Here is a 26,360-nt window from a genome sequence, read left to right as displayed (position 1 = left end):
TGTGTGTGGTTGTGCGCATGTGTATCAATGTCTAGCTTTTTCACCCTTGGTTTGAATGGCTGTCTATGTGATCCACGTGGTTTGTCTGACTGCAGAGCAGGAAAACCTTGAGGCTAATGGACGGTGCAAAACGATGTCCAATATTGTGAAAACACCTTAAATATGTCTGACATACTTTCTCTCTCGGTGTCTGTTTCAGCTGCCTTTTGGGGAGACATTGCTCTGGATGAGGAGGACATGCGCATGTTTAAGGTGGACCGGGTTATAAACATGGTCCAGCGGACCGTCCAGACCTTCAATCAGACAACCACAGGTGAGCAAGAGCTGTGAGGCTGACCCAGTCATGGTCATTGTGACTATAGACTTCGGCCTAGTGCCATAGGCTTAAAGCTAGCATTTTCTAATAAATGTGCCTGCCATCAGTTCTAAATGTCTGACTCCATTTGTGCATGTGCTGTTATATAGTGCTGACTAAAATGTGTGTCATAGGAAAACTCCACCAGTATTTGTTTCATTAGTCCATTGTCGATATAGTCTCAAAATGTTTTGCTTGTCAGCAATCAAGTTGTCAAGATATGTACCAGAACTTTCAAAATATGATGCATTTTGTATCACATGATGCTGCGTTTTGCATTATTCTGTATTTAGAAAGTTACATATCTTGACAACTTGATTGCTGACATGAAAAACATTTAGGTACTAAATCAACAATGGACTAATGAAACAAATAAGAAATGATAGTTTTGGGGTGGAATTTTCATTTAATGACACAATACAAACAATTCCAAGAAAAAAGCTTTAATACAGTGAAATAGTTTCCACATTTTCCCACCTCAAGGCCAATTATAAAAGGAGGCTTTGCAACTCTCTCCCAGTGCATCTGCCAGGAAGATGTGTACTATGCATGAACCACTCAGCACCACGTGATGGCTCGGCTCCAACACTTGGTTGGCCATGACACGTGTTATAAACTAACAGCATGTTTATCACCAGCACTCTCAAAGTGTTTATGAAGGCGCCATAGAAAATGCTCAACAGGAGTTATAAAGCACGCTTCATTGTCGTTGTTATCTCTTTACCATTTAGGAACAGCTGAAAAGTGGTAGTCTCAAATGTTTAAGTTTCTCATGGTTTGTATTTGATGGTCTGTGAACTGTCAATTCACATAACAGGTCACTTTCTGACTCAACAGATATTATTACGGCCCATTCTAGATTCCATAAAAAGGTGGTTGTTTTTTTTACCATGTTCTCACCGGAGTTGAACTTTTTGATTATGATTATATTGTACAAACTTCATCTTTGGCTGGGTTTTGTGAATGACAGGGTCTTCTGCAAATGAGACCAGTCGAAACATAGTGGTGCCAAACCGGCAAGGATCACACCGCAGGAAAAGGGCGGCAACCTCCAGGCCTGAGAGGGTGTGGCCAGAAGGTGTCATTCCCTATGTCATCAGTGGGAACTTCAGTGGTAAGTCCCACATCATCACTGATGTTTACTTGCCCTATGGTTCTCATATGAGCCCAAAATATAGTTCCCTACTAAAAGGTGGCAGCTGGTGTCTGTTCAGCATACTTGCATTCACAATACCTACATTAAAATGAATATCTTGGCAGCTATTCTACATAAAACATTTTATTAACTTGACATGGGACGAATTTGGCAGTGGATCTAGAACTACGAGCAAGCTGTCAGCATTGGTACAGTATTTTATCCTCTTTTTTACATGCGTCTTATGTTCGTCAGCCTCACTGATCTCCCTTCTTCCCATCACATTCAGGCAGCCAGCGGGCGATATTCCGCCAGGCCATGCGTCACTGGGAGAAGCACACCTGTGTGACCTTTATGGAGAGGACAACAGAGGAGAGCTACATTGTGTTCACTTACCGGCCATGTGGGTGAGTCCACAGAGGTCTAGGCTCGCATCCCTCAGGAAGGAAATCTAACTGGTCAGCCTGCTCACACATGACACTCCTTTATCCACACAGCCATAATGATTTATCGCTTAAGTACTTTTCCTTACCTCTCCTCCATCGGCCTTTAGTGCTTGCTCATCCCCTCTGTCCGCAGTCTGTCTGCATGAATTGTGGTAATTGCAGCCCCCTGCAAGTACTGGGAAAGACGGCCATTCAGGCCCGAGGAATGCTTGCTGTGCCTCAGTCCTGATTCATCTTTCACTGAGCACATGTTTTTTTTTTAATGGCATCCAAGGGAGACCTCCTCAGCTTTATCATAACACGCCAGCTTTTATTCTGCGTGATATAGTTGGTCCTTTTCCCAGCTATGCATGTTTTTAAGTTCAAATGAGTTTACACAAAAACTGTAGCAGCGTTGATGGTTACATTCTGACTCGGTGCACACACAGTACATCAGTTACCAAGAAGAGCATATTAATGTGCGGATATGGAACATAAACTGCCCTTTTTCCACCCAGCTGTTGTTAGCCATTTTTTTCCTGCTAACTGGCCTCCAGAGTAACAGGGATGACATTATCCACGCAGGCGGCTGCGGTTAGCAGTGAGAATGCCTGAGCTCTGGGCTGGCCTGCTGCATATTCAGCAGGCTCCATCTGTCCTGTGCAAAGTTCAAGACCCATCTCAGGAGAGCCTGGCTGGGTTCATAGTAATTAGAGAGAGGCTGGTTGGCCCACAGGGGCGCGGTGTGTGCCCATGGACCTGGCTCCCACACTGAGCCTTTCATGTCAGGGAGGGAGAGAAAGAGCCCTGCAGTCTGCAGCCAGCCTTTATGGTCACACACTGTAACCCTCCATCTACAGTGAAGCACGCATCAATGAATGTCACCACTGTATTCGACCGGGGCACTACCGGGAGACCCATGAGGCGGTGCGCAATTGATCCAGCTTCGTCCGGGTGGAGGAGGGTTTGGCCGGCTGGGATGTCTTTGTCCCATCGCACTCTAGCGACTCCTTGTGACCGGCCAGGTGCATGCACGCTGACTTCGGTTGCCGGCTGAATGGTGTTTCCTCCGACACGTTGGTGTGGCTGGCTTCTGTGTTAAGCGAGCAGTGTGTCAAGAAGCAGTGTGGCTTGGTTGGGTCGTGTTTCGGAGGATGCATGGCTCTCAACCTTCGACTCTCCAGAGTCCACACGGGAGTTGCATCGATGGGACAAGACTGTAACTACCAATTCGATATCACGGAATTGGGGAGAAAAAGTGGTAAAAAGTACAAAAAATTAGAGATGCCAGTTGAACCACAAACAGTTGCCGTCAGCCCCTGTGTCTCTCTACAAACAGGGATTCCTTCCCTTGGCCTATTCGTTATTTGTTCACTGCCTCTGGTTTACACTTGCATGTTTGTGGAAGTAAAGCTCTATATCCGGTGTAACACGAAGTTCACAAAGTTCTTGTTACATGATTGATCTGTAGACATAAATGTAGCACTTAGATAGTACCATGGTAAGCAAGATGGCCCCTCTTGCGCTAACACTGTCATCTTTGTGTCTTTTATGTAGCCAGTTACCACAGTCTTGGGCACTAGCTTGCTACCCTGCCTGTTGACCTGTCCCTGATCTGTGTTCTGTGTGTTGGAACCTGCAGGTGCTGTTCCTATGTGGGCCGCAGGGGTGGCGGTCCACAGGCCATCTCCATTGGAAAGAACTGTGACAAGTTTGGAATAGTGGTTCATGAGCTTGGCCATGTGATTGGTTTCTGGCACGAGCACACCCGGCCCGACAGAGACGAACATGTCAGCATCATCAGGGACAACATCCAGCCAGGTAAGACAACTGTGTATGGAACAGCCCACTCATCTAACAGGGAGAGATGTCATATGAGATCAGCTTATTTTATGGCTCGATGATGAGACCATCACATGATTCTGTGATGAACATAGTTTTCCCTTTCTAGGTGATAGCCACTCACGTTTGCCATTCAGTTTGTTGGTACAGTATTTGAGGTAGGGGTAGGTTTCAGCTTCTGTTTTCTTGCTTCTATTCACAGGACAGGAGTATAACTTCTTGAAGATGGAGCCAGGGGAGGTGGACTCTATGGGAGAAGTGTATGACTTTGACAGCATCATGCACTATGCCAGGAATACATTCTCAAGGTAGGAACTGGGCTAAGTTCCACTTCATACACAGCAGAACAGACATAGAAACCAGTTGCAATCTAGGTCAGAGAGCAGATTCCCAGACTATGTAACTTTTTCTCTCTTAATGTTTCTCTCCATATCTGTTCTATGCTACTGCTGGAAGTTTGATCTCTTCATAGTGGGGGCTGTGGCGGTCAGGACATTTTGTAAGCCGGTTATTGTCATGCAAATGCACGCCTTTGGAACATCCACATTTTTAAAAGTCTAAATAAATCCATTTATTATACACCATCTTTATTTATTTTAAGCAGGTCTAAAGAAACTATTTCAGAAGAACCGAATATTAGTCTGCCTATTGTATGTTATCTGGCTATGCTCCATGCCATTGGCTGTAGGCTTGTTCATTTAGCAGACAAGATATGCTTAAGTCCTGTGCCATTTTTTTTATTTTATATTATACGATTTTAGAAAGGATATTTCTACCATTCTGGAGCGTGTGCGCATAGGAAGTGGCTATGTTGAGCTTAAAAGTTAGAATTTGAAATAGGTCCTATACGCTAGATTTAGAGTTGCACTAAAAGTATGTGGGCACCCCTTCAATTAATGGATTTGGCTATTACATCCGTTGCTGACAAGTGTATAAAATCGAGCACACAGTCATGCAATCTTGGTAAACAAACATTGGCAGTAGAATGGCCTGTACTGAAGAGCTCAGTGACTTTCAACGTGGTACCGCCATAGGATGCCACCTTTCCAACAAGTCAGTTCGTCAAAGTTCTGCCTTGCTAGAGCTGCCCCGGTCAACCGTAAGTGCTGTTATTGTGAAGTGGAAACGTCTAGGAGCAACAATGGCTCAGCCGCGAAGTGGTAGGCCACACAATATCACAGAACGGGAATGCCGAGTGCTGAAGCGCGTAGCTGTCCTCGGTTGGAACACTCACTACCGAGTTCCAATCTGCCTCTGGAAGCAATGACATCACAAGAACTGTCCGTTTCCATGGCCGAGCAGCCACACTCAAACCTAAGTTCACCATGCGCAATGCCAAGCAGTCCAACGGATGAATCTGGGTTTGGCGAGTGCCAGTAGAACACTACCTGTCCAAATGCATAGTGCCAACTGTAAAGTTTGGTGGAGGAGGAATAATCGTCTGGGGCTGTTTTTCGTGGTTAGGTCTTGGCCCGTTAGTTCCATTGAAGGGAAATCTTAACGCTGCAGCATACAGTGACATTCTAGATGATTCTGTGCTTCCAACTTTGTTGCAACAGTTTGGGGAAGGCCCTTTCAGCATGACAATGCCCCCGTGCACAAAGCGAGGTCCATACAGAATGTCACGGTTCCTTCCGTAACTGTCATTAAGCACACCTGGTCCCCATTCCCATTGATAAGTAATTGTATAAGTGTGCCCTTTGTTCACCATTGTCCTGTCGATTTATTGTTACAATGACCGTAGGTCATGTGAGTATCTGTGTTGTTTTGGCTTTCCTGCCACTTGTATTGCGCAGATGATTACGGGTCTCGCCCCGTGTGGCATCACATGTTGGGTAATAAGGCTTGGCTCACACTTGGCGTTCCAATTCATCCCAAAGGGGTTCGATGGGGTTGAGGTCAGGGCTCTACAGGCCAGTGAAGTTCTTCCATACGGATCTCAACAAACCATTTCTGTGTCACATTGGTATAAAGGGATCGGGAGACAGGCGCAGGAATGTGTAATAGAGGTTTTTATTGAGGTATTGAACAGTACCATGTGAGATCATTTGTGTACCTCTGAAGGTACAGGTAACTGCCACAATAAAGGAAACACTAACATAAAGTGTCTTAATAGGGTGTTGGGCCACCACGAGCCAGAACAGCTTCAATGCTCCTTGTCATAGATTCTACAAGTGTCTGGAACTTTATTGGAGGGATGTGACAACATTCTTCCATGAGAAATTCCATAATTTGGTGTTATGTTTATGGTGGTGGAAAACGCTGTCTCAGGTGCCACTCCAGAATCTCCCGTAAGTGTTCAATTGGGTTAAACCTGGTGACTGAGACGGCCATGGCGTATGGTTTACATGTTTTCATACTCATCAAACCGTTCAGTGACCACTCCTTCCCTGTGGATGGGGGTATTGTCATCCTTTGCGGGCATAGCCATGGTAGACAAAATATTTGGCCAAAATAACGGCTTGCCCAGCATTTCTATACATGACCCTAAGCATGATGTGATGTTATTTGCTTAATTAACTCAGGAAGCACACCTGTGTGGAAGCACCTGCTTTCAATATACTTTGTACCCCTCATTTACTGAAGTGTTTCCATTATTTTGATAGTTACCTGTACCCCAAGAAAGAATACTGTACCCTAACCATACCCTTTTTTTGAAAGTGTACTATTAAATTATTGATCTGCTGAAATTCTTAGCTTGGGAGACAGAATCTGAAGAGTTTTAAGTACAGGGAAGCAGGACAAATTTCAATAAAAAACACTTGATGGACTTCATGAATGTGTCAGTGCCTTGGCTTTAAGGAAGAACAGCTGCAGAATATATGACTTCTTGAGTGTCTTGACTTTCTCTCTTTCTTCCACAGGTTTATTTTGCCTTGGATCTTTTAACTCCCAACGGTCACCGCTTACATTTTAGCATGCAGTGAGATTCAGATAGGACTTTATTGCTTGTCCTTGTAATGGGATTTCAGAGGATAAAATAGTGTAATCTGGAGTAACATGTCAATAGAGTTGAAAGAGCGGAGTTACAGAGCTTTCCATTTCAATCATGGTACTGTTTCTGATTTACTATGTTTTCCTAGACAGCGCCAACTTTTCGATATTGTATAGCCTCATGTCCACCTTACCCAGTCACTCTGTACTCTGAGTAGAGCCTGCCTACCAACCCCCATGTAATACAATGCCTATCTGTTCTTCATAATGGGGTTGAGCATATATCATATTCATTTCTTCCAGGTAGCTTTTCAGATAGCTAAGTCTCTCAGTGAGGATGCTGTCCAGTGGCAGCTATGTATTAGAGGGGGGGGGGGGGGGGGGCATTCATGGATAAGGTTTGATTATGTCTACCTTTTGATGAGCTAGCTTTTACCCACAGCCACAGGTTGTTCCAATTATCCCTCCCCTGGTTGGCTCCTGCTGCTGGAGTGTAGCAACAGCCCAGTAAACCTCCACGTCCATCCCCAGTTTCAGGTTTAGGTAGAGCAGCTAGCACCAGTGGTCCTGCTGCATCAGGCTGCGTGTCACTTTCATACATCCTGTGAAGTTCCTTGTAAAAGCTCTCCTCTCGTAGCGTGAACTGCCTCATTATGCCACATATGGCCGCTTTTGAAGAGGCTTTGATCGTCGTTAGCAACATGATCCCACATACCGGGCAGTTATAGGGTTTTATTCCTGAGGTGTCTGCTGGCTAGCTTCATGGCTCCCAGGTGTTAGTGGGATTTAGGTCAAACACTAATGATCAGATGAACATGTTTAGGTATGGGGAAATGGAGACATATGCACCGTAATTTCCCCGACATTGACCTGACAAGCCAAATCTCAGAGTACAGAATCAAACTGATCCTGTTTCCAGGTGCGTTCTGACTGCAGGCTGTAGATTTTGCAATAAAATAGTTTATTTAATTGATCTATTGTGGCATTTGTAATCAAGGCGTCAAAGAGGATTTGTGCAGTCTTTAATAGAAGAGTAAGGACGTAAGGAGTGTAATAAATCACATCAGAAAGATGCATTCTTTCCCAGATTTTTTTCATGGCCACATAGATGGAATATGTTAAGAAAGCTTTTGTCTCATATCTTACTTTTTCCTCTTATGATTTTTTTTCTGTAGAGTGTATGTAAGGATTAAGAAAAAAATACAGCAAGAAAACTGCTGTCCACTCCATCCAAACTCTCCTAGTGCTGTTGTAGTACATGCTGCTGCCATTTGACAAAACAATTTTTTCTTCTTGGCCTTGAAGTAGGCTTGAAAAGGAGAGCAGTGAATGTGTCATAATCTTAATGATACTCCACCGTGCCAGTTTGTCCGTGGGTGCTAGCTGACCTCTTTCTTCCAGATTCCCTGTCTGACGTATCTGGAAATCTCTCCAGATGCTGTCCTGTCAGCCCCAGACCGAGACGGTGGTGTTATAGTGGCTGTTTGAGGTTTGGACCAGCCCACCCTCTGACTACTGCATGCTAATTTGGGTGGTGTCCACCCATTCTCTTTTTTAGGCTGTAGTTCAGCACTGTTTCCATTGGATCAAAGCATGGCCAAACAAGTCCACTTGGGACTGGGTTGGAGACTGAGGTGTCATTGTAATTATATACTGAACAATAAATATAAACGCAACATGTAAAGTGTTGGTCCCATGTTTTCATGAGCTGAAATAAAATATCACGCACAAGAAGATCATTTCTCTCAAATTCTGTGTACACATTTGTACATCCCTGTTAGTGAGCATTTCTCCTTTGCCAAGATAATCCCTCCACCTGACATGTGGCATATCATGAAGATGTTTAAACAGCATAATCACTACACAGGTGCACCTTGTGCTGGGGACAATAAAAGTCCACTCTAAAATGTGCAGTTTTGTCACACAACACAATTCCACAGATGTCTCAAGTTTTGAGGGAGTGTGCAAATGACATGTTGACTGCAGGAATGTCCACCAGAGCTGTTTCCAGAGAATTTAATGTTTATTTCTTTACCATAAGGCGCATCCATCATTGTTTTAGAGAATATGGAGGTACGTCCAACTGGCCTCACAACTGCAGACCACATGTAACCACGCCAGCCCAGGACCTCCACATCCGGCTTCTTCACCTGCGGGACAGCTGATGAAACCAAAGAATTTCTGCACACACTGTCAGAAATCATCTCAGGGAAGCTCATCTGTGTGCTCGCTGTCCTCACCAGGGACTTAAACATGACTGCAGTTTGGCGTCGTAACCGACTTCAGTGAGCAAATGCTCACATTCGATGGCCACTGGCAAGATGGAGAAGTGTGCTCTTCACTGATGACTCCCGGTTTCAATTGTACCAGGCAGATAACGGCGTCGTGTGGGCGAGAGGTTTGCTAACTCCAATGTTGTGAACAAAGTGCCCCGAGGTGGTGGGGTTATGGTATGAGCAGGCATTGTAATAGGTGCGTGTTGGTGGCAGGGAAGTCAGGCGCAGGAAAACAGACTTGGTATAAACAGAGTCGTTTAATAAGTGCTCATAAAAGTCCAAAAACCAAAATATACAGAAAATAATGTAAGTGTGTTTTATTGTATTTAACCATCTCCAACAAGGACATGAGGGGAAACAGAGGGTTAAATACACAACATGTAATTGATGGGATTGGAACCAGGTGTGAAGGAAGACAGACAAAACCAATGGAAAATGAAAAATGGATCAGTGATGGCTAGAAGGTCGGTGACGTCGACCGCCGAACACCGCCCAAACAAGGAGAGGGACCGACTTCGGCGGAAGTCGTGACAGGCATAAGCTACAGGCATAAGCTACAGGCAACGAACACAATTGCATTTGCTCAAGTTTCCGCTTGATAATGCACAGCCCCATGTTGCAAGGATCTGTACACAATTCCTAGAAGCTGAAAATGTCCTAGTTCTTCCATGGCCTGCATACTCACCAGACATGTCACCCATTTGAGCATGTTTGGGATGCTCTGGATCGACGTGTACGAGAGCGTGTTCCAGTTCCCGCCAATATCCAGCAACTTCACACAGCCATTGAAGGGTGGAACAACATTCCAAAGGCCACAATCAACAGCCTGATCAACTCTATGCAAAGGAGATGTGTCACACTGCATCACGTGGTCACACCAGACACTGACTGGTTTTCTGATCCACGCCCTTACCTGTTTTTTAAGGTATCTGTGACCAACCGATGAATATCTGTATTCCCAGTCATGTGAAATCCATAGATTAGGGCCTACTGAATTTCTTTCAATTGACACATTTTCTTATATGAACTGTAATTCAGAAAAATCTTTGAAATTGTTGCATGTTGCGTTTTTATATTTTTGTTCAGTGTAGGTTTTATAGTTTGAGATTGATGAAGAAGTGATTGATAGAAAGGATATGGGAGTGTATGTTATTCAAAGTTTGGGGTCACTTGGAAATGTCCTTGTTTTTGAATGAAAAGCATTTTTTTTTTCATTTTTAAAATAACATCAAATTGATCAGAAATACAGTGTAGACATTGTTAATGTTGTAAATGACTATTGTAGCTGAAAACGGCATAATTTTTATAATGGAATATCTACATAGTTGTACAGAGGCCCATTATCAGCAACCATCACTCCTGTGTTCCAAGGTATCTGTGACCAACAGATGCATATCTGTATTCCAGTCATGTGATATCCATAGATTAGGGCCTGATGAATTTATTTAAATTGACTGATTTTCTTGTATGATCTGTAACTCAGTAAAATCTTTGAATTTGTTGCATTTTATATTTTTGTTCAGTGTATAATGCATACAAACCCAGCATAAAGGTTTCATATAATCTTGTCAGGCAGTGGGCAGTCTATAGGGGATTACGTGACAATGGGGGAGTATCCTGGCACTGAGTTTAACATACCAGTTACATGAGGCTCCCTCCCACAGCCGAGTGTGTGTGTGTGTGTGTGTGCGTGTGTGATTTGAATTTTGGTACCGTCTGTGCAATTCGACCCAAATTTTCCCAAACAATATGTGAAACTGTTTAGCGGTACAGACAGCGGTACCAGTGATTGTTATTCAAATTTAATGCCCCTTTCCCAATTGCAGGAAGAGATTTGATAGGCCCCAGCTCCCCAATGTGACTGTAACGTGAGTCTGGGCACACACAAGCGAGTGAAAGCTGGAGGAGAGGGAGGCCAGACCAGACCAGACCGTAATCATTACTACACAGCTCTCTGATATGAGAACCAGCTGTTGGCTGTCCTTTTGTTCTTATTTTTCTGCCCTCTTTTTCACTGAGCCTGGACCTATCCTCCATGCCTCCTATTGCAGCCTCGCTGTCTGGACCTCGTCCCAAATAAACTGCCATGCGCTCGTGGCAACCAAATTTTGGGAAGCCGGGAGGCTGAGATTGGATACAAACACTGCCAAGCCACTGCACCGAATGGGCTGTCTGGCCCTTTATTTTCTATCTGTACAGACAGAATGAAGTAGGTTTATGATTGTTGATGCTCCCTGCTTTGTTGTCATTTCACCACTCTGAGCATTCCTATTTTCCCTGAATATAGCCGTATACCATTATTTTACTGTTTAGAGATACATTTTTTCATTGTGGATTGTATCGAGAGTGTAGTCAGTGTGTTTTCAGAGATCCTTATTAGGAGACAAGGTGCTCCTGTTAGCTTTTCTCAAGTCACTGAGGTTTGTGATCCAGTTTACACTTCCCCTGTATGCTGATTGGCTGATGTACCTGTCCCAATGGTCTCCCTTTGTTTCCCCATTATTAGCCTGTGTGTTTGCACAGCGTTTTTACTGTAAATCACCGTGGGAAACCAGGGCCTTTGCTGAGATTGTTGTTAGGAAGATTTCATGGGCAGCCCTCATGTTTTGAAGTGTCCTCCTGGGGACAAGTAAGGCAGCTCCCCATGCTTTTTGTCTGGGGCATGTTACCAGACCCTGGGCTTTATCCGCCCCCCCCTACGCTGGGGACATTTTTAAGGCCTGGTGCATGGAGCAGAGCCAACTCAAATAAAGACCTTCCAGTGTGCCCTTTGTCTACTCTGACACCGGCTGCAGTGGCGTTGTTCACCGGCAGGCAGACAGACAGACAGGCAGGCAGTGCTTCAACTGTTAGCTCAGGCTGTTCTGTTTGCACATGCCTGGCATTGATGGGCACGTCACCATGGGAACGGCCAGGGAGAAGGCCTTTGCTCGCCATTGCAGAGAGAGAAAAGGAGATGATAAACTAGCAAAGTGTCAAGTGAGAAAGTGGTGTGAAAACGTCTGTTTTTTCGGCATCAACTGTTCCTTTTCAAGCCAAACGCAAGCCACCATGGTGTGAGTTTTGTACTTCTTTGTAATCGTTCTTGTTCCTTTTGACTTTTAATCCTTATGCTAAATGTTGTTGTCCATACAACAAACCAATCCATTTTGTGACTTTTCCATAGAGATGTCAGAGGAGGGATTTTGTTTGCAGTGTTGGACTTTTTGTTCTGTACAGCCTGTACAGATGGAAGTAGTACAGCACACATGATGAGGTCAGTGTGAGTTCAGTTCTGACACTCAGACCTATCTGAACTACCTACGTCCTCTGAGGAGGACATTCCTACAGCCTTAGAGGGGACCACTGACCAGGAACAGTCCATTAGTTAGTTATTATATAATAAATTAGAAGTTAAGCACTTAGTTATTTTAACTTTTCTTGTATTTTACCCCCTTTTCCTCCCAATTTCAATTATGATCGTGTCTCATCGCTGCAACTCCCCAATGGGCTCGGGAGAGGTGAAGGTCGAGTCATGCGCCCTCTGAAACATGACCCGCCAAACCACGCTCATTAACACCCAGCTGCTTAACCCAGAAGCCAGCTGCACCAATGTGTCAGAGGAAACAATGTTCAACTGAAGACTGAAGTCAGCCTGCAGCCGCCCGGCCAGCCACAGGTAGTCGCTAGAGTGCGATAAACCAAGAAACCAAACCATAGTGAGGACACTGAGAACCAATCAGTGGGCAGCACGACTTGGCATCACACTCTGTCCACTCTCTTAACTGGCAGAATGTTCCAGTGTGTATTTGGTGGTGTCTCGGCACCATATTCCAAACACAATAACTGTGTTTAAGATGGGGGTGGGGGGACATTTTGTACATATTTTCTCATATGTTCGTTCGTACTTGTATGAATTCAAAGGCTTATACATATCTTTATTATTATTTGAGTTATTTCCACATCTTCACCTTTTTAAATGCATCCCTTTCTGATCCAGAGAGAGTGAAACAGGGATTATATGGCCTCCAAGCCCCTTGTCTGCTCCCATACAGTAGATCTCACTCCTTGGCTCAGGCCCTACTGTCAGGCCGCCAGACTCACACAGGCAAAGCTGTGGCCTGATGCTTCCATAAGTTTCAGCGTCCTCAGTAGATCCCTGAATAATGCCTACTGTCAGTGTTAATGGCAGCAGTTTAGCTGCTGGTTGATGGATCTTTAGGCTTCACCAGAGTCCTCTGAGTGAACATATTTTCTGAGTGTGTGCAGTGGTGGAAAAAGTACCCAATTGTCATTCTTGACTAAATGTAAAGATACCTTTTTAATAGAAAATGACCCAAGTGAAAGTCACCCAGTAAAATGCTACTTGAGTAAAAGTCTAAAAGTAGGGCCTCCCGAGTGGCGCAGTGGTCTAAGGCACTGCATCTCAGTGCTAGCTGTGCCACTAGAGATTCTGGGTTCGAGTCCAGGCTCTGTCGCAGCTGGCTGAGACCGGGAGACCCATGGGGCGGCGCACAATTGGCCCAGCGTCGTCCGGGTTGGGGGAGGGTTTGGCCGGCAGGGATATCCTTGTCCCATCGCGCACTAAAGACTCTTGTGGCGGGCCGGGCGCAGTGCACGCTGACAGTCGCCAGGTGTATGGTGTTTCCTCTGACACATTGGTGTGGCTGGCTTCCGGGTTAAATGGGCATTGGGTCAAGAAGCAGTGTGGCTTGGTTGGGTTGTGTTTCGGAGGACGCATGGCTCTCGACCTTCGCCTCTCCCGAGTCCGTACGGTATTTGCAGCAATGAGACAAGACCCCATGACACCATGAAATTTGGGTGAAAATACAAAAAAATACTAATAAAAAGCTCAAAAGTATAAATAATTTCACATTCCTTATATTAAGCAAACCAGAAAGCACAATTTTCTTGTTTTTTCATTTAAGTACTTTTGGGTGTCAGGGAAAATGTATGGAGTAAAAAGTACATTCTTTTTTATTTAGGAATGTAGAAATATAGTAAGTAAAATTTGTCATAAAGTAAATTACAGATACCCCAAAAAACTGCTTAAGTAGTACTTCAAAGTATTTTTACTTAAGTACTTTACACCAATGTGTGTGTGCGCCAGTGTGTGTGTGACTGCCTTCTTGGTTTTGTTGTGTTTTGATCTAACCGCAGTCTCTTCTCCTGAAATGCAGAGGAATCTTCTTGGACACAATCCTGCCACGCTATGATGTCAATGGAGTGAGACCGCCGATTGGCCAGAGGACAAGGCTAAGCAAAGGGGATATCACACAGGCACGCAAACTCTACAAGTGTTCCAGTAAGAACAGCACAATATTTGTAAACAATATTTTGAATGAGTTCAACATACATGTTGGTGTAGAGTTGATACATACCATATTGTAGATATTAAACAATAGGCCTATGAAGTTGAGATAATATTGCATAATGGACATAATATAGTGCTTGCTGTTGCTTTAGCTTACTGCTGGGAGTGAGAGTGTATTTTTTTCGTGTCTCATCACAGAGTGAATACTGAAAACACTTTGTTTTCTGAGGTCTTTTACTGTACATTGGATGGAAAAAGTTGAGCATTTACCATTGATGTGGCATGGTTCCCTGGCAGTGGAGGCTGCTGAGGGGAGGACGGATCATAATAATGGCTGGAATGGAGTTAATGGAATGGCATGAAAACATGGTTTTCATGGGTTTGATACCATTCCATTATACTCCATTCCAGCCATTATTATGAGCCGTTCTTCCCTCAGCAGCCTCCACTGTTCCCTGGCTATGGTTGCTGTTACTTCCCCGGGCCAGGAGAAGGAGTGTAAACAGTACCCTGGGACAGGAAGTTTGTCATCACTCTTTCCCAGATAGACCCAAAAGAACAGCTGGTTTCAAGAGGACAATGACTAGAATGATGGCTAGGAATCAACACTCTGTTCTTAGGATCCAGAGATCACGACATTTACAATGTAAACTGAATACATACAGTTGAAGTTGGAAGTTTACATACACCTTACATACGCCAAATATATTTAAACTCAGTTTTTCACAATTCCTGACATTTAATCCTAGCAAAAATTCCCTGTCTTAGGTCAGTTAGGATCACCGCTTTATTTTAAGAATGTGAAATAATAGTGGAGAATGATTTATTTCAGCTTTTATTTATTTATTTCATCACATTGCCAGTGGGTCAGAAGTTTACATACACTCAATTAGTATTTGTTAGCATTGCCTTTAAATTGTTTAACTTGGGTCAAATGTTTTGGGTAGCCTTCCACAAGCTTCCCACAATAAGTTGGGTACAGAGATGGTGTAACTGAATCAGATTTGTAGGCGTCCTTGCTCACACAAGCTTTTTCAGTTCTGCCCACAAATTTTCTATAGGATTGTGGTCAGGGCTTTGTGATGGCCACTCCAATACCTTGACTTTGTTGTCCTTAAGCCATTTTGCCACCACTTTGGAAGTATGCTTGGGGTCATTATCTATTTGGAAGACCCATTTGCGACCAAGCTTTAACTTCCTGGCTGTCTTGAGATGTTGCTTCAATATATCCATATAATTGTCCTCCTCATGACGCCATCTATTTTGTGAAGTGCACCAGTCCCTCCTGCAGCAAAGCACCCCCACAACATGATGCTGCCACCCCCGTGCTTCACAGTTGGGATGGTGTTCTTCGGCTTGCAAGCATCCCCCTTTTTCCTCGAAACATAACGATGGTCATTATGGCCAAACAGTTCTATTTTTGTTTCATCAGACCAGAGGATATTTCTCCAAAAAGTACGATCTTTGTCCTCATGTGCAGTTGCAAACCGTAGTCTGGCTTTTTTTATGGCGGTTTTGGAGCAGTGGCTTCTTCCTGGCTGAACGGCCTTTCAGGTTATGTCGATATAGGACTCGTTTTACTGTGGATATAGATACTTTTGCACCTTTTTCCTCCAGCATCTTCACAAGGTCCTTTGCTGCTGTTCTGGGATTGATTTGCACTTTTCGCACCAAAGTACGTTCAACTCTCCTTCCTGAGCGGTATGACGGCTGCATGGTCCCATGGTGTTTATACTTGCACACTATTGTTTTTACAAATGAACGTGATACCTTCAGGCATTTGGAAATTGCTCCCAGGGATGAACCAGACTTGTGGAGGTCTACACATTTTGTGCTGATTTCTTTTGATTTTCCCATGATGTCAAGCAAAGAGGCACTGAAAGTTGAAAGTAGGCCTTGAAATACATCCACAGGTACACCTCCAATTGACTCAAATTATGTCAATTCGCCTATCAGAAGCTTCTAAAGCCATGACATAATTTTCTGGCATTTTCCAAGCTGTTTAAAGGAATTGTGATCCAGTGAATTATAAGTGAAATAATCTGTCTGTAAACAATTGTTGGAAAAATGACTTGTCATGCACAAAGTAGATGTCTTAACCGACTTGCCAAAACTATAGTTTGTTAACAAGAAATTTGTGGAGTGGTTGAAAAACAAGTGTTAATGACTCCAACCTAAGTTTATGTAAACTTCCGACTTCAACTGTACATGTAGGTGTTGGAAACTAAAACAAACCCTCCTGGCGCTTTACTAGTAGTTCCGTTGGTCTTTAGAAATCCTTTTTTGAAGGCTGAACGGACAAAAACATTCACAAGTTTGAAATAGTCATTAAAAAAATAAAGGTGATGTCAGTGTGTTAATTGTGGCTCAGAGAGGGACAACGGGGTTTGTCAGAACCACATTAAAGCTCAGTGAATAAACAGCATACCAGAACTGGACCGCTGAATGTGGTTTTATTTGGGGCAATCATCCGTCTTGACCATAGATGGTTCAGAGGGGTGGGGCTGGTTGAATGGGTGTGTTATGTGTCTTTCCCAGTGATTAACTCCGTTTCAGTGGAACAGGAGAGAGTAGATGATGTGGCGCACGGCGCAGCACAGGGGATGCAGCTAGGAGGGAGTCTCTGTCTGTTTTCCTGGTGCGGTGGATCCTCATTCATACAGCATTCCTGGGAGCATTTGTCATATCCCAGTGTGCTTGTTAATGGTTTAGTATCAGCATACCTCATTAGACAGAGCTCTCCACTCCTCTTTATATGCTCACACAGGTTTGGAGGGAGTCAATGAACGGTAACTGTTGGGGGAGTTATTTTTCTTTCTCCCACTGAAAGAAAAATAATCTAGGTTAGATTACTCGTTGGTTATTACTGCATTGTCGGAACTAGAAGCACAAGCATTTCACTACACTCGCATTAACATCTGCTAACCATGTGTATGTGACAAATAAAATGTGATTTAATTTGAAGCAGAGGAAGGTGAAGTGAGTAGGGAAGTAATATCTGAGGTTTGTGTCCTAGAGAGACAGTAATTATATGCTTTCATGCTTTTTCCTCTCCTCTGTTGATCAGTGAGTAGAAAGCTTCCAAGGTCTGTTCAGTTCCCCTAGAGCCAGTTTTTCACAAACATTTTATAGTCCTGTACCCCTTCAAACATTCAACCTCCAGCTGCGTACCCCCTCTCGCACCACGTTCAGCACTCTCTCAAATGTGGTTTTTAGCCATCATTGTAAGCCTTCCACACACACACTATACGATACATTTGTTAAACATAAGAATGAGTGTGAGTTTTTGTCACAACCTGGCTTGTGGGAAATGACAAAGAGCTCTTATAGGACCAGGGCACAAATAATAATAATAATCAATAATTTTGCTCTTTATTTAACCATCTTACATATAAAACCTTATTTGTTAATCGAAAATTGTGAGTAACTCACCACAGGTTAATGAGAAGGGTGTGCTTGAAAGGATGCTCATAACTCTGCAATGTTGGGTTGTATTGGGAGAGAGTCTGTCTTAAATCATTTCCCACACACAGTCTGTGCCTGTATTTAGTTTTCATGCTAGTGAGGGCCGAGAATCCACTCTCACATAGACACGTAGTTGCAAAGGGCATCAGTGTCTTAACAGCGCAATTTGCCAAGGCAGGATACTCTGAGCGCAGCCCAATCCAGAAATCTGACAGTGGCTTCTGATTAAATTACATTTTCACAGAAGCACTGTTGCAATTTCGATGAAGCTCTTTTGTTCAGATCTCGGTAAGTGGACTGGAGGCAGGGCATGAAAAGGATAACAAATCCAGTTGTTTGTGTCGTCCGTTTCGGGAAAGTACCTGCGTAATTGCGCACCCAACTCATTCAGGTGCTTCGCTACAGTTGAAGTCGGAGGTTGACATACACTTAGGTTGGAGTCGCTAAAACTCGTTTTTCAACCACTCCACAAATTTCTTGTTAACAAACTATAGTTTTGGCAAGTCGGTTAGGACATCTACTTTGTGCATGAAACAAAGGACATCTACTTTGTGCATGAAACAAGTCATTTTTCCAACAATTGTTTTCAGACAGATTATTTCACTTTTAATTCACTGTATCACAATTCCAGTGGGTCAGAAGTTTACATACACTAAGTTGACTGTGCCTTCTAAACATCTTGGAAAATTCCAGACAATGATGTCATGGCTTTAGAAGCTTCTGATAGGCTAATTGGCATAATTTGAGTCAATTGGAGGTGTACCTGTGGATGTATTTCAAGGCCTACCTTCAGATTCAGTGCCTCTTTGCTTGACATCATGGGAAAATCAAAATAAATCAGCCAAGACCTTAGAAAAAACATTGTAGACCTCCACAAGTTTGGTTTATCCTTGGGAGCAAGTTCCAAACGCCTGAAGGTACCACGTTCATCTGTACAAACAATAGTACGCAAGTATTAACACCATGGGACCACGCAGCCGTCATAACGCTCTGGAAGATGACACGTTCTGTCTCCTAGAGTTGAACGTACTTTCTTGTAAAAAGTGCAAATCAATCCCAGAACAACAGCAAAGGACCTTGTGAAGCTGCTGGAGGAAACGGGTATAAAAGTATATATCCACAGTAAAACAAGTCCTATATCGACATAACCTGAAAGGCCGCTCAGCCAGGAAGAAGCCACTTCTACAAAACTGCCAATAAAAAAGGCCAGACTACGGTTTGCAACTGCACATGCGGACAAAGATGGTACTTTTTGGAGAAATGTCCTCTGGTCTGATGAAACAAAAATAGAACTGTTTGGCCATAATGACCATCGTTATGTTTGGACGAAAAAGGGGGAGGCTTGCAACCCGAAGAACACCATCCCAACCGTGAAGCACGAGGGTGGCAGCATCATGTTGTGGGGGTGCTTTTCTGCAGGAGGGACTGGTGCACTTCACAAAATAAATGGCATCATGAGGAGGAAAATGTATGTGGATATATTGAAGCAACATCTCAAGACATCAGTCAGGAAGTTAAAGCTTGATCGCAAATGGGTCTTCCAAATAGATAATGACCCCAAGCATACTTCCAAAGCTGTGGCAAAATGGCTTAAGGACAACAAAGTCCAGGTATTGGTGTGTCCATCACAAAGCCCCGCACCCCACCATAACCCTGTCTGTACATTATGTACTGATTCTATTCTTCTGCGCACAAAAATCTGCTGCTTTTAATCTCTGTCCCCAACGCACTAGACAACCAGTTTTAATAGCCTTTAGCCGTACCATCATCCTACTCCTTCTCTGTTCCTCAGGTGATGTGGAGGTTAACCCAGGCCCTGCGTGTCCCCAGGCATTCTCATTTGTTGACTTCTGTAACCGAAAAAGCCTTGGTTTCATGCATGTTAACATCAGAAGCCTCCTCCCTAAGTTTGTTTTACTCACTGCTTTAGCACACTCCTCCAACCCTGATGTCCTTGCCGTGTCTGAATCCTGGCTTTGGAATGCCACCAAAAATTCAGAGATTTCCATACCTAACTACAACATTGTCCGTCAAGATTGAACTGCCAACGGGGGAGGAGTTGCAATCTACTCCAGAGATGGCCCGCAAAGTTCTGTCATACTTTCCAGGTCTATGCCCAAACAGTTTGAGCTTCTAATTTTCAAAATGAATCTCTCCAGAAATAAGTCTCTCACTGATATAGACCCCTCTCACCTCCCAGCTGTGCTCTGGACACCATATGTGAATTGATTGCCCCCCATCTATCTTCAGAGTTCGTTCTGTTGGGTGACCTAAACTGGAATACGCTTAACACCCTGGCAGTCCTACAATCTAAACTAGATGCCCTCAATCTCACACAAATTATCAAGGAACCCACCAGGTACAACCCTTAATCCATAAACATGGGCACCCTCATAGATATTACCCTGAACAACTTTCCCTCCAAATAAACCTCTGCTGTTTTAATCAGGATCTCAGCGATCACTGCCTTATTGCCTGCATCCGCTATGGGTCCGCGGTCAAACGACGACCCATAATCACTGTCAAACGCTCCTTAAAACACTTCTGCGAGCAGGCCTTTCTAATCAACCTGGCCCGGGTTTCCTGGAAGGATATTGACCTCATCTCGTCAGTCGAGGATGCCTGGTCGTTCTTTTAAAGTAATTTCCTCACCATATGCCCCTTTCAAAAAATGTAGAACTAAGAACAGATATAGATAGCCCTTGGCTCACTCCAGACCTGACTGCCCTTGACTAGCACAAAAATATCCTGTGGCGGACTGCACTAGCATCGAATAGTCCCCGCGATATGCAACTTTTCAGGGAAGTCGGGAACCAATACACGCAGTCAGCCAGGAAAGAAAAGTAAAGGCAAGCTTTTTCAAACAGAAATTTTCATCCTGTAACTCTAACTCCAAAAAGTTTTGGGACACTGTAAAGTCCATGGAGAATAAGAGCACCTCCTCCCAGCTGCCCACTGCACTGCACTGAGGCTAGGTAACACTGTCACCACCGACAAATCCACCATAATCGCAAATTTCAATAAGCATTTCTCTACGGCTGGCCATGCTTTCCTCCTGGCTATCCCAACCCCGGCCAACAGCTCCGCACCGCCCGCAGCTACCTGCCCAAGCCTCCCCAGCTTCTCCTTCACCCAAATCCAGATAGCTGATGTTCTGAAAGATCTGCAAAACCTAGACCCGTACAAATCAGCTAGGCTAGACAATCTGGACCCTCTCTTTCTAAAATGATCCGCTGCCATTGTTGCAACCCGTATTACCAGTCTGTTCAACCTCTCTTTTGTATCGTCCGAGATCCCTAAAGATTGAAAAGCTGCGGCGGTCATCCCCCTCTTCAAAGGGGGTGACACTCTAGACCCAAACTGTTATAGACCTATATCCATCCTGCCCTGCCTTTTCTAAAGTCTTCAACTTTAAACAGATCACTGACCATTTTGAATCCCACCGTACCTTCTTCGCTGTGCAATCTGGTTTTCGAGCCCGTCACGGGTGTACCTCAGCCACCCTCAAGGTACTAAACAATATCATAACCGCCATCGTTAAAAGACAGTACTGTGCAGCCGTCTTCATCGACCTGGCCAAGGCTTTCGACTCTGTCAATCACCGTATTATTATCGGCAGACTCAACAGCCTTAGCTTCTCAAATGACTGCCTCGCCTGGTTTACCAACTACTTCTCAGACAGAGTTCAGTGTGTCAAATCAGAGGGCCTGTTGTCCGGACCTCTGGCAGTCTCTGTGAGGGTTGCATAGGGTTCAATTCTCGGGCCGACTCTTTTCTCTGTATATATCAACAATGTCGCTCTTGCTGTGGGTGATTCCCTGATCCACCTCTACTCAGACGACACCATTCTGTATACATCTGGCCCTTCTTTGGACACTGTGTTAACTAACCTCCAAACGAGCTTCAATGCCATACAACACTGCTCTTAAACGCTAGTAAAACCAAATGCATGCTTTTCAACCATTCGCTGCCCGCACCCGCCCGCCCGACTAGCATCACTACTCTGGACGGTTCTGACTTTGAATATGTGGACAACTACAAATAACTAGGTGTCTGCCTAGACTGTAAACTCTCCTTCCAGACTCATATTAAACATCTCCAATCCAAAATAACATCTAGAATCGGCTTCCTATTTCGCAACAAAACCTCCTTCACTCACTCAGCCAAACATACCCTCGTAAAACTGACTATCCTACCGATTATCGACTTCGACGATGTCATTTACAAAATAGCTTCCAATACTCTACTCATTAAACTGGAAGGCAGTATATCACAGTGCCACCCGTTTTGTCACCAAAGCCCCTTGTACCACCCACCACTGCGACCTGTATGCTCTAGTCGGCTGGCCCTCGCTACATATTCGTCGCCAGACCCACTGGCTCCAGGTCATCTATAAGTTTATGCTAGGTAAATCTCTGCCTTATTTCAGCTCACTGGTCATGATAACAACACCTACCCGTAGCACGCGCTCCAGCATGTATATCTCACTGATCATCTCCAAAGCCAACACCTCGTTTCGCCGCCTTTCCTTCCAGTTCTCTGCTGCCAATGACTGGAACGAATTGCAAAAATCGCTGAAGCTGGAGACTTATATTCCCCTCACTAACTTTATAGATCAGCTATCTGAGCGGCTAACCGATCGCTGCAGCTGTACATAGCCCATCTGTAAATAGCCCACCCAATCTACCTACCTCATCCCCGTATTGTTTTTATTTACTTTTCTGCTCTTTTGCACACCAGTATTTCTACTTGCACATCATCATCTGCTCATCTATCACTCCAGTGTTCATTTGCTAAATTGTAATTACTTCGCTACTATGGCCTATTTATTGTCTTACCTCCTCACGCCATTTGCACACACTGTATATAGACTTTCTTTTTAAAATTGTGTTATTGACTGTACGCTTGTTTATTCCATGTGTAACTCTGTGTTGTTGTATGTGTCACACTGCTTTGCTTTATCTTGGCCAGGTCGCAGTTGTAAATGAGAACTTGTTCTCAACTAGCATACCTGGTTAAATAAAGGTGAAAAAATAACTCAATCCTATCCAAAATTTGTATGTATATGTAGCAAGGAAGGAGGCCTACAATGCTGACTCAGTTTAACCAGCTCTGTCAGAAGGAATGGGCCGAAATTCACCCAACATATTGTGGGAAGCTTGTGGAAGGCTACCCAAAACGTTTGACCCAAGTTTTTAACAATTTTAAGGCAATGCTACCAAATACTGAGTGTATGTAAACTTCTGACCCACTGGAAATGTGATGGAAAAAAATGAAAGCTGAAATAAATGATTCTTTCTGCTATTATTCTGACATTTCACCTTCTTAAAATAAAGTGGTGATCCTAATTTTTACTAGGATTACATGTCAGGGATTGTGAAAAACTGAGTTTAAATGTATTTGGCTAAAGTGTATGTAAACTTCCGACTTCAACTGTATATCACATTTGACATTGTCTGTAAGCTTGAGTTCATTTGCACACAAAACAATCATACACTGATGGCAAGACCTGTGTGTTGTCCTTGTTAATGCAGATAGAGAAGAGCTCCAATTTCTTAATCCTAGCATAGATTTTGTCCCGCACATTGAATATAGTTGCGGAGAGTCCCTGTAATCCTAGATTCAGTTCATTCAGGTGAGAAAAAACATCACCCAGATAGGCCAGTTGTGTGAGAAACTCATCATGCAAGCGGTCAAACAACTGAAAATTATGGTCAGTAAAGAAAACTTTAAGCTCGTCTCACAATTCATAAAAAGTGTCGATTACGTTGCCCCTTGATGACCAGCGCACTTCTGTATGTTGTAAAAGCATTACATGGTCGCTGCCCATATCATTGCATGGTGCAGAAAATATACGAGAGTTCAGGGGCCTTGCTTTAACAAAGTTAACCATTTTCACTGTCGTATCCAAAAAGTATTTCAAGCTGTCAGGCATTCCCTTGGCATCAAGAGCCTCTCGGTGGATGCTGCAGTGTACCCAAGTGGTGTCGGGAGCAACTGCTTGCACACGCGTTACCACTTGTGTCTCCCTGTCATGGATTTTGCAGATACCAACACATCTTGACCACCAAAGTCCATTTGATGTCACAAATCTGTTCAGTACTTTAAAAATATCCTCTCCTGATGTCATGGTTTCCAGTGGTTTGCAGGAGAGGATGTCTTCCTTAATTGACCCCCCCATAAACATAATGGACATATACCAGGAGCTGTGCCAGGCCCGCCACGTCTGTTGACCCATCCTGCTGTAAGGCATATAATTCACTGGCTTGTATGTGAAGCAGTAATTGTTTCAAAACATCTCCTGTCATGTCACTGATGCGTCATGAAACAGTGTTGTTTGATGAAGGCATTGTCTGTATAGTTTTTTTTACCTTTTCCCCCAGCATTTTCCCAGTCATATCTGCAACAGCAGGAAGAATCAAGTCTTCCACAATAGTATGGGGCTTGCCTGTCCTAGCCACTCGGTAGCACACCATATAAGACGCTTCTAGCCCCTTCTTATTAATGTTATCTGTTGCTTTTATACATGTCTTACTACTCAAAAGTCATCTTATTTTTCAAATGGGCATGTTTTCTTTCTAAATGTCTGCACAAGAGTGAAGGTTTCATCAAGTTGTTAGATATTACTTTTGCACATATAACACATTGTGGCTGAGGAAAGGCACTACTCCCAATATAAGTGAACCCCAAATCAATGTTGTTCTCGTCATTTTTGCGCCTCTTCGATGGTCCAACGTCCCTGTCTGTTGTTCGGTGCTTTCCCGGGTAAAGGGGCAGTAGCTCTTCGGCTGCATCAGATCCACAACTGTCAGTGTCCATGCTAGCTGGGCTAACAACAAATGTAGAATTACTGATGCTAGCATTAGATGTACTCGTGGAAGCAGAACAACTTGTGTCATTGACAGCTGCAGATGTAGTATGTATATGTATATCTCTATGGACACAGGCCGTACTAAATAGACTGTTTGAAAATGTGAAGAAATTACATTTTTAATATTTTATTGTATTTTTAAATGTGAATCACATTTTTATTTGGCATGACCCCAATGGCATGGCGCGTACCCCAGTATGGGAATACTTGCCCTAGAGCACTGTCCCCCTAAGCCACGCGTGCTGGTTGGAATGAACCCCTGTAGCACAGTTGGTTTAGCCAGTTGTCCATGGGGAGGCTTGACTACCAGAATGTACATTATGTATTACGCCTCCCAGAGGGTTGGGTTATTTATAGTAAGCCAGGTTTATTTTGAGACGATGTACAGAGGATGTGTCTCATACTGTTTTCTGCTATCGCTTCTCATCATCTGGAAGAGGTTGAATATCATCACGATCAGCAGATGTGCCTCTGAACATGAAAGAGTTGCCCTCCTCTTAAGATTCAGGATTATACAGTGCCTAAACAAAGTATTCATACCCCTTGACTTATTCCACATTTTGTTTTGTTACAGCCTGAATTCAAAATGGAGTAAAAATAATAATAATTCTCACCATTCTACAAACATTACCCATAATGATGAAGTTAAAACATGTTTTTAGGAAGTTTTAGCAAATGTATTGAAAATGAAATACAGAAATATATATAATTTATATAAGTATTCACACAAAGGTGAATCTGCCTCCCAGTGTCTGCTGGAAAGCAGACTGAACCAGGTTTTCATCTAGGATTTTGCCTGTGCTTGTAGCTGTATTCCATTTCCTTTATTATGAAACCCTCCCTAGTCCTTGTCGATGACAAACATACCCATAACATGATGTAGCCACCACCATGCTTGAAAATATGAAGTGTGGTAGTCCGTTATGTGTTGTGTTGGATTTGCCCCAAACACAACGTTTTGTATTTGGGACATAAAGTTAATTTCTTTGCCACATGTTTTGCAGTTTTACTTTAGTGTCTTATTGTAAACAGGATGCATGTTTTGGAATATTTTTATTCTGTACAGGCTTCTTTCTTTTCAATATCTCATTTCGGTTAATATTATGGTAGCTACAATGTTGATCCATCCTCACTTTCCTCCTTTCACAGCGATTAAACTAAGTAACTGTTTTAAAGTCACCAAACAAGAAACCACTCACCCAGAGGCGGCGCTCCTAGTGGCTGGAGACTTTAATGCAGGGAAACTTAAATCAGTTCTACCAAATTTCCATCAACATGTTAAATGTGCAACCAGAGGGAAAAAAATTCTAGATCACCTGTACTCCACACACAGAGATGCGTACAAAGCTCTCCCTCGCCCTCCATTTGGTAAATCCGACCACAACTCCATCCTTCTGATCCCTGCTTACAAGCAAAAATTAAAGCAGGAAGCACCGGTGACTCGGTCTATAAAAAAGTGGTCAGATGAAGCAGATGCTAAACTACAGGACTGTTTTGCTATCACACACTGGAGCATGTTCCAGGATTCTTCTGATAGCATTGAGGAGTACACCACAGTCACTGGCTTTATCAATAAGTGCATTAAGGATGTCGTCCCCACAGTGACTTACCCCTCACCAGAAGCCATGGATTACAGGCAACATTCGCACTGAGCTAAAGGGTAGAGCTGCCACTTTCAAGGTGCGGGACTCTAACCCGGAAGCTTACAAGAAATCCTGCTATGCCCTGTGATGAACCATCAAACAGACAAAGCATCAATACAGG

General features: G+C 43.6%; 1 protein-coding gene across 1 annotated transcript in view; it reads left to right on the top strand.

Annotated features, from left to right (window-relative positions):
• Window positions 1-26,360, top strand: part of LOC139389587 (bone morphogenetic protein 1a) — a 51,919-nt gene that overhangs the window by 11,067 nt on the left and 14,492 nt on the right. The window contains exons 2-7 of the mRNA XM_071136419.1: window positions 200-313; window positions 1,326-1,469; window positions 1,780-1,897; window positions 3,558-3,736; window positions 3,960-4,065; window positions 14,127-14,251. Of these exons, the coding sequence (XP_070992520.1) occupies window positions 200-313; window positions 1,326-1,469; window positions 1,780-1,897; window positions 3,558-3,736; window positions 3,960-4,065; window positions 14,127-14,251 (786 nt within the window). The remainder of the gene's footprint in view (window positions 1-199; window positions 314-1,325; window positions 1,470-1,779; window positions 1,898-3,557; window positions 3,737-3,959; window positions 4,066-14,126; window positions 14,252-26,360) is intronic.

This window comes from Oncorhynchus clarkii, chromosome 30 (genome assembly GCF_045791955.1).
Source record: "Oncorhynchus clarkii lewisi isolate Uvic-CL-2024 chromosome 30, UVic_Ocla_1.0, whole genome shotgun sequence".
Lineage (NCBI taxonomy): Eukaryota > Metazoa > Chordata > Actinopteri > Salmoniformes > Salmonidae > Oncorhynchus > Oncorhynchus clarkii.
The sequence above is the reverse complement of the archived record's forward strand: the minus strand, read 5'-3'. Positions and strand labels throughout refer to the sequence as shown.